At 42.0% G+C, this 14,275-nt stretch overlaps 1 protein-coding gene across 2 annotated transcripts; it reads right to left on the minus strand.

Annotated features, from left to right (window-relative positions):
- Window positions 1-6,773: 6,773 nt before the first annotated feature.
- rtca (RNA 3'-terminal phosphate cyclase) lies at window positions 6,774-13,800 on the minus strand. Of its 2 annotated transcripts, XM_069679219.1 has the most exons (12): window positions 13,653-13,800; window positions 13,399-13,499; window positions 12,512-12,655; window positions 12,228-12,351; window positions 10,036-10,094; window positions 9,807-9,948; window positions 9,512-9,633; window positions 7,866-7,924; window positions 7,677-7,771; window positions 7,146-7,250; window positions 6,878-7,025; window positions 6,776-6,841 (listed from the first exon to the last, which is right to left on the minus strand). In XM_069679219.1, the coding sequence occupies exons 1-11, from the start codon at window positions 13,695-13,697 to the stop codon at window positions 6,927-6,929; spliced, it is 1,095 nt and encodes a 364-aa protein (XP_069535320.1). In that variant the 5' UTR covers window positions 13,698-13,800; the 3' UTR covers window positions 6,776-6,841; window positions 6,878-6,926. The 2 variants fall into 2 exon arrangements, with proteins under 2 accessions (XP_069535319.1, XP_069535320.1); XM_069679218.1 differs by having other exon boundaries at window positions 6,774-7,025.
- Between the last annotated feature and the right edge of the window lie 475 nt (window positions 13,801-14,275).

The following is a 14,275-nucleotide window of genomic DNA, read 5'->3' on the forward strand; positions in this document are numbered from 1 at the left end:
TGAACAAACACTGGACAAACACTGAACAAACACTGGACAAACACTGAACAAACACTGGACAAACACTGAACAAACACTGAACAAACACTGGACAAACACTGAACAAACACTGGACAAACACTGGACAAACACTGGACAAACACTGGACAAACACTGGGCAAACACTGAACAAACACTGAACAAACACTGGACAAACACTGAACAAACACTGAACAAACACTGGAAAAATACTGGAAAAACACTGAACAAACACTAGACAAACACTGGACAAACACTGAACAAACACTGAACAAACACTGGACAAACACTGGACAAACACTGGACAAACACTGAACAAACAGTGGACAAACACTGGACAAACACTGGACAAACACTGGGCAAACACTGAACAAACACTGAACAAACACTGGACAAACACTGGACAAACACTGGGCAAACACTGAACAAACACTGGACAAACACTGGGCAAACACTGAACAAACACTGGACAAACACTGGACAAACACTGGACAAACACTGAACAAACACTGGACAAACACTGGGCAAACACTGGACAAACACTGGGCAAACACTGGACAAACACTAGACAAACACTGGACAAACACTGGACAAACACTGGGCAAACACTGGACAAACACTAGACAAACACTGGGCAAACACTGAACAAACACTGGACAAACACGTTTCTATAAATAAACATTATAAAGTGTATTTAATATGCCGAGGATTGGGAGCACATGGGAAACATTTAAAAACTAATGTGATCTTTTGTTCCTCAGGTTTCTGATGGCAGAGGAAGGTCACAAACGAACTACGTGCTCAGGTTGAAGTCCACATCCTCCACTGACGGTTTGAAGCTGAATCAATACTGATCCCCCATTGGAGGAAATTAATCAGCGCCCTCTAGTGGCTGCACACACTCCCTGACCAGAGACTGAGCGTGTCTGCTCTTCAACAGCTTCATAACAACAGAGCAAACATCCTGCTGATGAAGACCATGTGACCTGGGGGCTGTTTCACAAAAAGAATTCAGAAATCCAGGATTAAAAAAAAAAGTGACGATTGACCGAGCCTCGTTAGTGCATCCTGGTTTCATCTGTTTCATGTAGGTCAAGCCAGGCTGAACAGGTGCAGCTAGGTCGAACCAGGTGTAAGTAATTCTCATAAATGCGCGTTCACCGTTTTCTTCAAAAGACCACGGGGCCGGTCACAGATTCAATGACGCTGACATGGAGAAGACGCATGCAGCTTCACACTCATCGAGCACGAGCTACTAATGGAAGTTTATGAGGATGTGACACACAGAATATGTATTTTAAGAAAAAGGAAACACTGCGGCTTTAATAAAACTAAGAGAAAACACATGGCAGACTACTGTGGACCAACTGTGTCATGCTTTTATAAGGCAGATTGACTAAGGCTCCCCCGAGCTTTAGTGCTGCCTAGTGGCACACTGTTGTAACTGCAACTGCATTACGCCACAGACTGAATGCGCAAGTAGCCTAAAAATAGCCTTTACATTCACCAACCACTGCTCTTAATTAAACCCGTCATAGTTATAAAATGCAGGAATTACTTGTCATTTAAAATGAGCAATGAAAGTTAAAGTTACTAAATTTACAGCCATTTCTGATCTCTAATAACAACAGTCTTTATAAGCCCAAACAGTAACAATGACTATCAAAAGAATAATTGTAAAGATTATAATGTCACAATGTTCAAATAAGAACAGTAGGGCACTTAACTTATGGCAGTATTGAGTATTTTAGTGCAGGATAATAAAAATAAGGCTAAAGGCTAAAAAGAACATGGAACAGCCTAACTGTAAAAAAACACATTGGTTTCCGATTGCAGTGACTGCTGACTGAACTGCCGACTGGTACCAGGATTAATCAAGCCTGGCTGTTAGCCTGGTCTGGAGCAGGCAAGCTGCACAGAACAAATCTCCATGGGAACTTATGTGCCACCGCTTTCGAGAAACCGCGTCTCGGCTAAATTCAGCCAGGACAGCTGGAAAATCCTGGCTTAATCTGCTGTCTAGGTTTTGTGAAATAGCCCTCTGCTCAAAAGCTCCAGAACACGTGGCCCTTAAACTGTAATTGTTGAGTCGGCCATCTTGGATTTTACATGGACAAGATGAGGACAGAGACAGAAGAGAGGCGTCATGTGACCACACTACTGTCATTAAAGGGCTATTCTGCAGACATAGGCTGTGTTCAAAATGCCGTACTTTATACTACATGCTACATGCTACATACAATATACTACATACTATATACTACATGCTATATACTACATGCTATATACTGCATACTATATACTGCATGCTATATACTACATGCATGCTATATACTGCATGCTACATACTACATTCTACATACTACATGCTATATACTACATGCATGCTATATACTGCATGCTACATACTACATTCTACATACTACATGCTATATACTACATGCATGCTATATACTGCATGCTACATACTACATTCTACATACTACATGCTATATACTACATGCATGCTATATACTGCATGCTACATACTACATGCTATATACTACATGCATGCTATATACTGCATGCTATATACTGCATGCTACATACTACATGCTATATACTACATGCTATATACTGCATACTAGATACTACCTGCTATATACTACATGCTATATACTACATGCATGCTATATACTGCATGCTACATACTACATTCTACATACTACATGCTATATACTACATGCATGCTATATACTGCATGCTACATACTACATGCTATATACTACATGCATGCTATATACTGCATGCTATATACTGCATGCTACATACTACATGCTACATACTACATGCTACATACTACATGCTACATACGACATGCTATATACTACATGCATGCTATTTACTGCATGCTATATACTGCATACTATATACTATATATACTGCATGATATATACTGCATGCTATATACTGCATACTATATACTATATATACTGCATGCTATATACTGCATGCTACATGCTACATACTACATGCTATATACTACATGCATGCTATATACTGCATACTATACACTGCATAATATATACTACCTGCTATATACTACATACGACCTACACACTCCCCTGAGCTTCCCTGTGAGCAGTTTCCCAGCCACAATGTTAATGTTATAGAGACTGTGTCTGCCCCCCAACCCAGGCCTGTTATTACAGTTAATTCAAACTCAAATAAAAAATTAATAAAAATTAAAACAACAACCGAAGTTATGCCAAAAAATATGAGAATTAAATGTGGTCTGTTAAATATCAGATCCCTGTCATCTAAAGCTCTATTAGTGAACGATCTGATATCAGATGATCATATTGATTTACTCTCTTTAACTGAGACTTGGCTGTGTCAGGAAGAATATGTCAGCTTAAATGAATCCACTCCTCCCAGTCATCTTAATACTCATATTCCTCGAGACACTGGTCGAGGTGGTGGAGTGGCAGCTATCTTCAGTTCTAGTCTTCTAATCAACCCTCGACCCAAACTTAGTTTCAGCTCTTTTGAAAGCCTTGTTCTGAGTTTTTCACACCCAGCCTGTAAAACTTTACAGCCTGTTTTATTTGTGATAGTATACCGCCCTCCTGGCGCATACTCTGATTTTCTAACTGAATTCTCAGAGTTTTTATCAGGTTTAGTCCTGAGTTCAGATCAAATAATTATTGTAGGGGACTTCAGTATTCATGTAGATGTTGACAATGATAGTCTTAGCATGGCATTTATGTCCCTTTTGGACTCTATTGGTTTCACTCAAAGTGTAAACCAGCCTACTCACCGCTTTAACCACACCCTCCACCTTGTTCTAGCTTATGGCCTTGAAACAGAAAACTTAATTGTCTTCCCACAAAATCCTCTTTTATCAGATCACTATTTAGTAACATTCGATGTCCTATTAACCGACTACTCTCCAGTTAACAAAAATGTACTCACAAGATGTTTGTCTGATAGGACTGTAGCTAAATTTAAGGAAACAATTCTTTACCACATCTGTTTACTACAGAAAGCTCTGATGCTAATGTTAGTCCCTCTCAGCTTGATCAGTTTGTTGATAGTCCTGCAGGTTTGCTGAGAAGTACTCTAGACTCGATTGCCCCCTTAAAGAAGAAGATTATTAAACGACAGAGGCTAGCTCCATGGTATGACTCAGAAACTCGTAACTTGAAGCAAATGTGGCGTAAATCTGAAAGAATGTGGCGATCCACCAAAACAGAAGAGTCTCGTTTATCCTGGCAAAATAGTCTTAATAAATACAGGAAGGCCCTACGGCATGCTCGAGGTGTCTACTACTCCTCCCTCATAGAAGAACATAAAAACAATCCCAGGTACCTTTTCAGCACTGTAGCCAGGCTGACAGAGAGTCACAGCTCCACTGAGCCAAGTATTCCTATAGGCCTCAGCAGTGATGATTTCATGAGCTTCTTTAATGACAAAATCCTAAAGATTAGAGACTCTGTAACCTCCTGCCGTTACCTGGTGCAGGTGTATCTTTGGAAACTGCTCACACACCTGATGTTTACACTGTTTTTCTCCAATTGACCTTCCTGAGCTAAATTCTATGATATTTTCATCTAAACCATCAACCTGTCTTTTAGACCCGATTCCAACCAAGCTGCTTAAGGAAGTCTTTCCCTCAATTAGCACTTCTTTACTAGATATGATCAATATGTCTTTATCGACGGGCTATGTACCCCAGTTTTTTAAACTAGCTGTAATTAAGCCACTTCTTAAAAAGCCTACCCTAGATTCAGGCACCTTAGCTAACTATAGACCTATATCTAACCTTCCTTTTATCTCAAAGATCCTTGAGAAAGCAGTCGCTAATCAATTATGTGACTTTCTTCATAACAACAGTTTATTTGAGGACTTTCAGTCAGGATTTAGAGTCCACCATAGCACTGAGACAGCACTGAGAGTTTCAAATGATCTACTTCCTGCTTCAGACAGAGGACTTCTCTCTGTACTCGTCCTGTTAGATCTTAGTGCCGCTTTCGACACGATAGACCATCACATCCTGTTACAGAGACTAGAACAGCTAATGTTCATTACAGGATCTGCACTAAGTTGGTTTAAATCTTATTGATCAGATCGATCTCAGTTTGTTAATGTTCATGATGTGTCCTCTATGCAAACCAAAGTTAGTCATGGAGTTCCACAAGGTTCTGTGCTCGGACCGATTCTTTTTACCTTATATATGCTTCCTCTGGGTAATATCATGAGGAAACACTCCATTAATGTTCATTGTTATGCAGATGATACTCAATTATACTTATCTATGAAGCCAGACGAAACCAATCAGCTATCTAAACTAGAAGCATGCCTTAAGGACATAAAGATCTGGATGACTAGAAACTTTCTGCTACTTAATTCAGACAAAACTGAAGTTATTGTGCTCGGCCCAAAACACCTTAGAGACTCTTTCTCTAATGATATAGCTGCCCTAGATGGCATCAGCCTGGCATCCAGCACTACTGTTAGGAATCTGGGAGTTCTGTTTGATCAGGATATGTCCTTCATCTCCCACATAAAACAAATATCAAGGACAGCCTTCTTTCATCTTCGCAACAAACATCAGACACATCCTGTCTCAACACGATGCAGAAAAACTAGTCCATGCATTCGTTACTTCCAGGTTGGATTATTGTAACTCGTTACTATCAGGCTGCCCTAATAAGTCACTAAAAACTCTGCAGCTGGTACAAAATGCTGCAGCACGTGTGCTGACAAGAACTAGGAAGAGAGAGCACATCTCTCCTGTATTAGCCTCTCTGCACTGGCTTCCTGTAAAATCTAGAATAGAATTTAAAATCCTTCTTCTTACTTACAAAGCTCTCAATGGTCAGGCACCATCATATCTTAAAGAGCTCATAGTGCCATATTACCCCTCTAGAACATTGCGCTCCCAGGATGCAGGCCTGCTTGTGGTACCTAAAGTCTCTAAGAGTAGTGTTGGAGGTAGAGCCTTCAATTACCAGGCCCCCCTCCTCTGGAACAATCTACCAGTCAGGGTCCAGGAGGCAGACACCCTCTCTTCTTTTAAGAGTAGACTTAAAACTTTCCTCTTTGACAAAGCTTATAGTTAGGGCTGGCTCAGGCCTGGATTAGCCCATAGTTATGCTGCTATAAAAATGTCGTACTTTATACTACATGCTACATACTATATATTATATACTATATACTGCATGCCTTCTGCTGGATTGCTGCTGCTGTCCATCATTTTAACTGCCGCTGTGACGTTCCAGTGCTTTGCATTGTGGGATACAGCAGGCGAGGTAGACTGGTCTGATGCACACTGGAGATTTTCTCCGAATCAGTACGACATGCGGGCATGTTTGGCGTACTGCACATTTAGCTTTTGTTTGCATACTACAGACTACATTTAGGCCACATCAGGACGCACTGCTAGGATAGTATGGCATTTCAACACAGCAAGCAATACACACAGTGTCAGTGACGATTTCACAGTGATGATGTCACAGTGACATCACATGTCTCACAAAGTATGATGTGACTCAGTACTCAGACCAGCAGCCAAAGATTGAGTCTGTTACCCAGCATGCTTCATTCTGACCCACAATCCTCTGAAGCATACATCACATCCACAGACAACAGACAGACTAGCAGGACATCAGAGAAACAGGGTGAAACTGAAGACCCTGTGCAGGTGCATCATGGGACATGTAGTCTCAGGACACGAGTTACAGTCAGAGACAGTTTGATTTCTTTATTCCAGCTTTAATGAAACACCCTGAGAGACAGAAGCTGAGAGGGGCGGCCATGACAGAGCAGCTACAGAGAGAGAGTGTGTGTGTGTGTGTGTGTGTGTGTGTGTGTGTGTGTGTGTGTGTGTGTGTGTGTGTGTGTGTGTGTGTGTGTGTGTGTGTTTGCTACAGGTGGGGGTTTGTGGCTCCTGATCCTTCACACTCGATGATGAAGGTGACGTTGCTGCTCAGCTCATCGTCACACTTTGTGATGGTGAACTTTGCCTGAAAACAAACAAACAGACATATTGAATAAACATGTTACTATACTTTATTATAACATGACGTGTGTGTGTGTGTGTGTGTGTGTGTGTGTGTGTGTGTGTGTGTGTGTGTGTGTCTGACCTGAGTCAGCTGCTCAGCCACATGTATGGCTGTCTGCGTGTGCAGCGTCAAGGCGCCGGTTCGAATCCGAGACCTTCCCTTTGCCAACGCCATGAAGATGATGAGCTGGAGAGGAAGAGGTCAAAGGTCACTCTGTTGAGCCTCTGAGCTCTGTGAGGTCATTTCTAGTCCTCAGATTGCTGTGTGTCTGAACAGGGTTAGTCTTAGTTCTGTCTGTCTGGTTGAATGAAGCTGATCTGAGAACAGACGGCTGCTCAGTCTGTCCTGGTGGTGACTCATGGTACTGCAACTAAAACACCTATCCTTTCCTCCATAGAGCTCTATGATACAAGAGAAGAGCATTTTACCCCGTCATAGAGCCACATGTGGACATCTTTACTAGTCACAATGTTTTTAGACATCCAAAATTAAATTATGGATATCTGGAATGAATATCCAGTCAACCTATTAAATGTTAAATAGGCTTACCATAGAAACTGTACATATGATGTGAGTGTGATGTCAGAGTGATGTCACAGGCGTGTCTCTCACCTGGTCCTGCAGGAACTCGTCCACACAGCCTGTGTGTCGAATGTTTCTCAGCAACATCTCCGCAGCTTCAATACCGATTTTATCTGCATACACACCTGAGACACACAAACACACATTAGACTGTGCAAACATCTGGACCTCTGCAGGTGTGTAGATATGACCTGTGTGTGCGTGTAGGTGACCTCTGACCTTTCTTCCCCAGAGCCGATCCTGCAAAGACACAACCTGTGGACGACTCAGCGATGATTCTAAAACACAGAGAGATCGACCAATCAGAGAGCGACACACCTGTCTCACTCACCAGAGCTGCAGCAGTGAGGTTGCATTCACTGCACGTGGGAAAACAGAAACTCATCCTGAAGTTACTGTTTCAAACATTTATGTCCCTGCTCCATGTTTTTAGTTCATTTACAGTAGTTATATATAAATATACATACGCTGCTCAAAACAGTTAAGGGAACACTTAATCGTCACAGAATAACATCAACTCAGTTCATCTTCAGGGATATCAATCTGTCCATCTAGGAAGCACAAGTGATTGTGAATCAATTTCACCTGAGCACATGTGACAGACGTGACAGAGTCTGGAGATGCCGTGGTGAACATTATGCTGCCTGTAACATCATCCAGCATGACCAGTTTGGCGGTGGGTCAGTGATGGTCTGAGGAGGCATTTCCTTGGAGGGCCGCGCAGACCTCCATGTCATAGCCAATGGTACCCTGACTGCTGTTAGGTACCGGGACGACATCCTCCAAGCACTTGTTAGACCTAATGGTGGTGCAGTGGGCCCTGGGTTCCTCCTGGTGCAGGACAATGCCCGGCCTCATGTGGCCAGAGTGTGTAGGCAGTTCCTGGATGACGAAGGCATTGATGCCATTGACTGGCCCTCTTGTTCCCCTGACCTAAATCCAACTGAGCACCTATGGGACATTATGTATCGGTGCATCAGACGCCTCCAAGTACCGCCACAGACTGTCCAGGAGCTCACTGATGCCCTGATCCAGGTCTGGGAGGAGATCCCCCAGGACACCATCGCCGACTCATCAGGAGCATGTGATTTACATTTCTTACTCTGATTTTGGGTGTGATTTTGAATCCAACCCTCAGTGGGCTGATGATTTTGGTTTCCACTGACATTGTTACATCATTTTGTTCTCAACAAATTATACAATGTACATCAGTGAAGATTTTCAACTTAAATTTTACGTTCATCAAGATCTGGTGTTTGATTTAAGTGTTCCCTTAATTTTTTTGAGCAGTGTATAATACATACATACATACATACATATACATACATATACATATATACACATATATATACATATATACACATATATATATATACATACATATACATACATATATATACATATATACACATACATATATATACATATATATATACATATATATATATACATATATATACATATATACACATACATATATATACATATATACACATACATATATATACATATATATACATATATACACATACATATACATACATACATATATATACATATATATACATATATACACATACATATACATACATACATATACATACATATATACACATATATATATATATATATATATATATATATATGAATACATATATTCATATATTTAATATTTATATACTTCATATAACTAAGCATCATTAGTCCTGCAGTATAACCGTGGTGTTGTTAGGAGTATTGATCCTCCCGTCAGGGTCTCAGTAAGGTGAACTGGCTGATATCTGATGAGTGTACTGCAGTATTTCAAATTATTTTTGTCTGGGCAGTGAAGGCAGCAGTGATGTCAGCAGGTGGGCGGGGCTTACATGATGCCATTGCCGTTCCCGCAGGCCTTTTCTTTCTCCTGCAGCGGCTGGATGTTGACGTAGAGCTCTTTGATTTCCTTCCTGATGGTTCGAACAGCAGCTGTCGACATGTCTTTAGCCAGCTGACACACACACACACACACTCATTATAATCAGTGTAATCAATAATCAATATGATCAATCTGTCACAGTGATTAGTTTCTCCCTGCACAGAACACTTTAACTTATAATAAAATAAATTCATGCTCCATAATGTTTAATGACATCACTTCCTGTTTAAAAGAGGGAACGTTACTTTGAAGGGCAGCACCCCGGCGACGAACGCTCGGCCGTAGATCTTGGTGATGTTTCCTCTCTCCATCATGGTGACGGGCTGCAGCTCTTTCACCGGGTTCACCGTCACCATCACCTCACCCCCACCTTTAGGGTAGTACCCCCTGACACGAACACACACACACACACCGTCAGACACACGCAGCTGGGACACAATAATACTGTCTCTGCTGAGCAAACAGGAAACTGACCTCATTCTGATGTCACAGTCAAAATGGACGCCAAACTTCTCCATGATCGGTTTAAACACCTGAAGAAGAAAATAAAACCATTAACACAGTGTGTGTATCTACAGTGTGTGTGTGTGTGTGTGTGTGTATCTACTGTGTGTCTCTACAGTGTGTGTATCTACTGTGTGTGTGTGTGTGTGTGTGTGTATCTACAGTGTGTGTGTGTGTGTGTGTATCTACTGTGTGTCTCTACAGTGTGTGTGTGTATCTACTGTGTGTCTCTACAGTGTGTGTATCTACTGTGTGTGTGTGTGTGTGTGTGTGTATCTACAGTGTGTGTGTGAGTGTGTGTGTGTGTGTATCTACAGTGTGTGTGTGTGTGTGTGTGTATCTACAGTGTGTGTGTGTGTGTGTGTGTGTGTATCTACAGTGTGTGTGTGTGTGTGTGTGTGTGTCTACTGTGTGTCTCTACAGTGTATGTATCTACAGTGTGTGTATCTACAGTGTGTGTATCTACAGTGTGTATCTACAGTGTGTGTGTGTGTGTGTGTGTGTGTATCTACAGTGTGTGTGTGTGTGTGTGTGTATCTACTGTGTGTGTGTGTGTGTGTATCTACTGTGTGTCTCTACAGTGTGTGTATCTACAGTGTGTGTGTGTGTGTGTGTATCTACAGTGTGTGTGTGTGTGTGTGTGTGTGTGTGTATCTACTGTGTGTCTCTACAGTGTGTGTATCTACTGTGTGTGTATCTACAGTGTGTGTCTCTACAGTGTGTATCTACAGTGTGTGTATCTACAGTGTGTGTGTGTATCTACTGTGTGTGTATCTACAGTGTGTATCTACAGTGTGTGTATCTACAGTGTGTGTGTGTGTATCTACTGTGTGTGTCTCTACAGTGTGTATCTACAGTGTGTGTATCTACAGTGTGTGTGTGTATCTACAGTGTGTGTCTCTACAGTGTGTATCTACAGTGTGTGTATCTACAGTGTGTGTGTGTATCTACTGTGTGTGTCTCTACAGTGTGTATCTACAGTGTGTGTATCTACAGTGTGTGTGTGTATCTACTGTGTGTGTCTCTACAGTGTGTATCTACAGTGTGTGTATCTACAGTGTGTGTGTGTATCTACTGTGTGTGTCTCTACAGTGTGTATCTACAGTGTGTGTATCTACAGTGTGTGTGTGTATCTACTGTGTGTGTCTCTACAGTGTGTATCTAATATGTTTATGGCACAAATCAGTGCGATTTTCAAACAAGGGATAAATCAGTAGCAGGAATCGGCCAGTGAGTCAGTGTATCACCATTGTTCATCTGTAGAACGGAACACAGTGGAGGATCTAATCGACCTATCTGATCGTCGACCATCTGAAGTCGAACTTTTTAGCAGTAAGCAGCATGGATCGATATCTGCGGTCAGCAGCTCTGGATACAACAGTCAGTCGATTGCATACGGACTTCCAAAAAGCTTCCGATACAGTTCACCACAAAAGACTAATGTCTAAATTAAAATCTTATTGCATAGACCAGGGGTTCCTAACCCCCGGTCCGTGGACCGGTACTAGGCCATAGGTTGTTCAGTACCTGGCCATGAAACCCAATAGGTGTCTGTGAAATTTCAAACATACACAGAGTCAGAACCGTTGAATGGGCTGTGTGAAGTGTGCAACCGCACAGGGCCTCGCGCCCTCTACAGCTCTGTGTTTATCAGTGAAATATATGAACTACACAGCATATGGGCGTATGACAGCCTGCGGAGACGAGTTTATACTTTGACTGTGCGCAGAAATACGGACAGATCGTGACGTTATTGATTCAGGTATGAGCATCAAACACACACAGGTCTGCGTCATATCTGCTCCTCTCCTAACGTCCGTCTCCTCCCCGCGCAGCATGATAACTGATAAACTACGCTAAATCACGTCCGGCTCATCTCAGTCACAGCGTGTGAAGACGTATTTTATGATTTATAAAAGGTTTTCACGGAAATACAGAACCAATCGTGACGCTATAAGTCAGGGGCAGAGCCTGAGAAACACACAGATCAGTCACTGCGCTGCATGATTACAAACTGCTCACTGCTGGATCACATTATAAATTCAGATAAACTGCTAGGATCACACTATGGATCATCCGTCTCTGACCCACACCCTCCCTCTCTCCGGCTCCTCCCGCATTAAAAACATAGATGCAGATGATGAATGTGTTCAGCCTTAGACCTTGACAGTGTAGTCGATCTGAGGAGCCATCTCTGCGTTGGTTCCTCCCTTCAGACAGAGCTGTGAGGAGGCGTCAGCGAAGAGAGCGCAGGGCAGAGCCACCTGCATGAGCAGACACACACTCCTGATGTGTGTGTACACACACACACACACACACACACACACACACACACACACACACACACATTATAAATATTAAAGCCTTTAACAGAAGGTGGATCCTTAAAGGTAATGACAGAGGTGATGTTCTCTAGCCAGACAGACAGACAGACAGACAGTCTCACCCTGCTGTCTGTGTGTCGGCTGTGTGGTTTCCGGACCGGATCTTTCCTGGACTCAGGCTGATGTCGGTGGATCCGATGGCGGCTCCCTGCAGACTTCCTGAACACAGATCTGAGACCAGCTGCATGCCGCTCAGGTGCTGCGGTCTGAACACAAACACAATATTACCTGGTGTATCTGTAACACTGCAGCTGTACACAGTGAACACCTGACCCTGACAGAGAAACTATGATTCACCATGGGTGTTGATTATTCAAGCTCTCCTGCTTAATGAAACATCTTCACAACTTTAACTAGAAGCAACATATTTAAAAATATTACTAAATATATTTTGGGATTATTTTAGTTTTCTCGTTGAATTGTGTCATTTTTAATCTTTCATGATTTTATGTGTAAGACTGTATCGATTAACAGAAATGAAACAGAGCTGCTCCATGACCCCGCTCGTGGAGTTTTCTGGAAGAAAGAGCAAAATGATCACCTGCACATTGGAGTTCGATTTTCATATATTAGCCTATCTATTCTTTCATATTTTTCATGAATGGGACCGAGGCCGTATTTTAAAGCTGCTGCCGTTGTTTCGCTAAATCTAAACATACAGGTTCCAGATTCCAGACTTTTTTGCGTTTGATAATAATACAGACACTCTTATTTTAAATTATTTTTAAACCCAGTCTGGTCTTAGTCTTCTCCTCACAGAAGCTTCATAATATCTGGCTAAAGTTTCTCCAAACAGCATCCAGAGGAAACGGTCTGATATAAAATTAATTAACATCGACATGAATAACACAGGCGTATGGTTTTTATAGTTGATGTCTGCTAACTAAGTTAGCTCGGCGACCAACTTCAATGAATAGGCTAACGTTAGCCTGCTAGCCGGTGCACTCACCTGAGCCCCGGTGTGCTTCTGCCGGCTCGGATTTTGGTGATTTTGATAGCGGAGCCGGTGATGCAGCTGAGCGCCGCGGACACTCTGAGGATCTGTCCACCCTGCAGAGAACCGACAATCACAGACACAGGGGACACAGAACAGACATCAGTCACTCAGCACCGGGTGCTAACCGCTGCTAGCCTTCTGTTAGCATGTTAGTCGCGCAGAACAACAGCAGCCGGTCTGTGATAGTGTAAAGTGTGAGTACTCACTCCCTCCATCACGCTGCCGTCTATCTGCACTGCCGCCGCATCCATCTTCACCCGCAAACCCTTTCACACCTTTAAAACGTGACAGACCTTCGCTGTGACTCTCTGCTTCAGTTTGTTTGTATGTTCTTCTTCTTCTCAACTTCTCTGTGCCAAGTTACACAGAATGACTACCGACACTTCCGACTGCTTTCAAAATAAAACAAAGATATTCTGACTTGTTAAAATGTATTTATAATTGCATATCTACTTGTGTATTTGTGCAGAGTATCTATAATAACTTAAGAAATTAGAAATAAAACACGCCAAAAACATCAGTGAATTATTAAATATTTATTTACTTGTCCTTTTATAAAAAAAAATATTTCCGGTATTATTCCGTTTTTCAGAGAGCTTGACGCCACCTGTGTTTCGGTTTTTCCGCCACCTGCAGGCAGCGCGAGGAACCACAGCGCGCTGAGAGGATGCTGAGGATGATGAGTCACAGTGAGTCAGTTTCTGATGATAGAACTTATCACAGCTCTTACTGCTAACTGTATTTCATTATAAATCATGACATCCGCTGTATGTGAAACAAATAATATTTGATAAGTATCAACTAAATATTAATTAAACACAAAAATCTA

This window comes from Semicossyphus pulcher, unplaced genomic scaffold, assembly GCF_022749685.1.
Source record: "Semicossyphus pulcher isolate SPU_LCO1_2020_fin unplaced genomic scaffold, fSemPul1.0.p SCAF_37, whole genome shotgun sequence".
Classification (NCBI taxonomy): domain Eukaryota; kingdom Metazoa; phylum Chordata; class Actinopteri; order Labriformes; family Labridae; genus Semicossyphus; species Semicossyphus pulcher.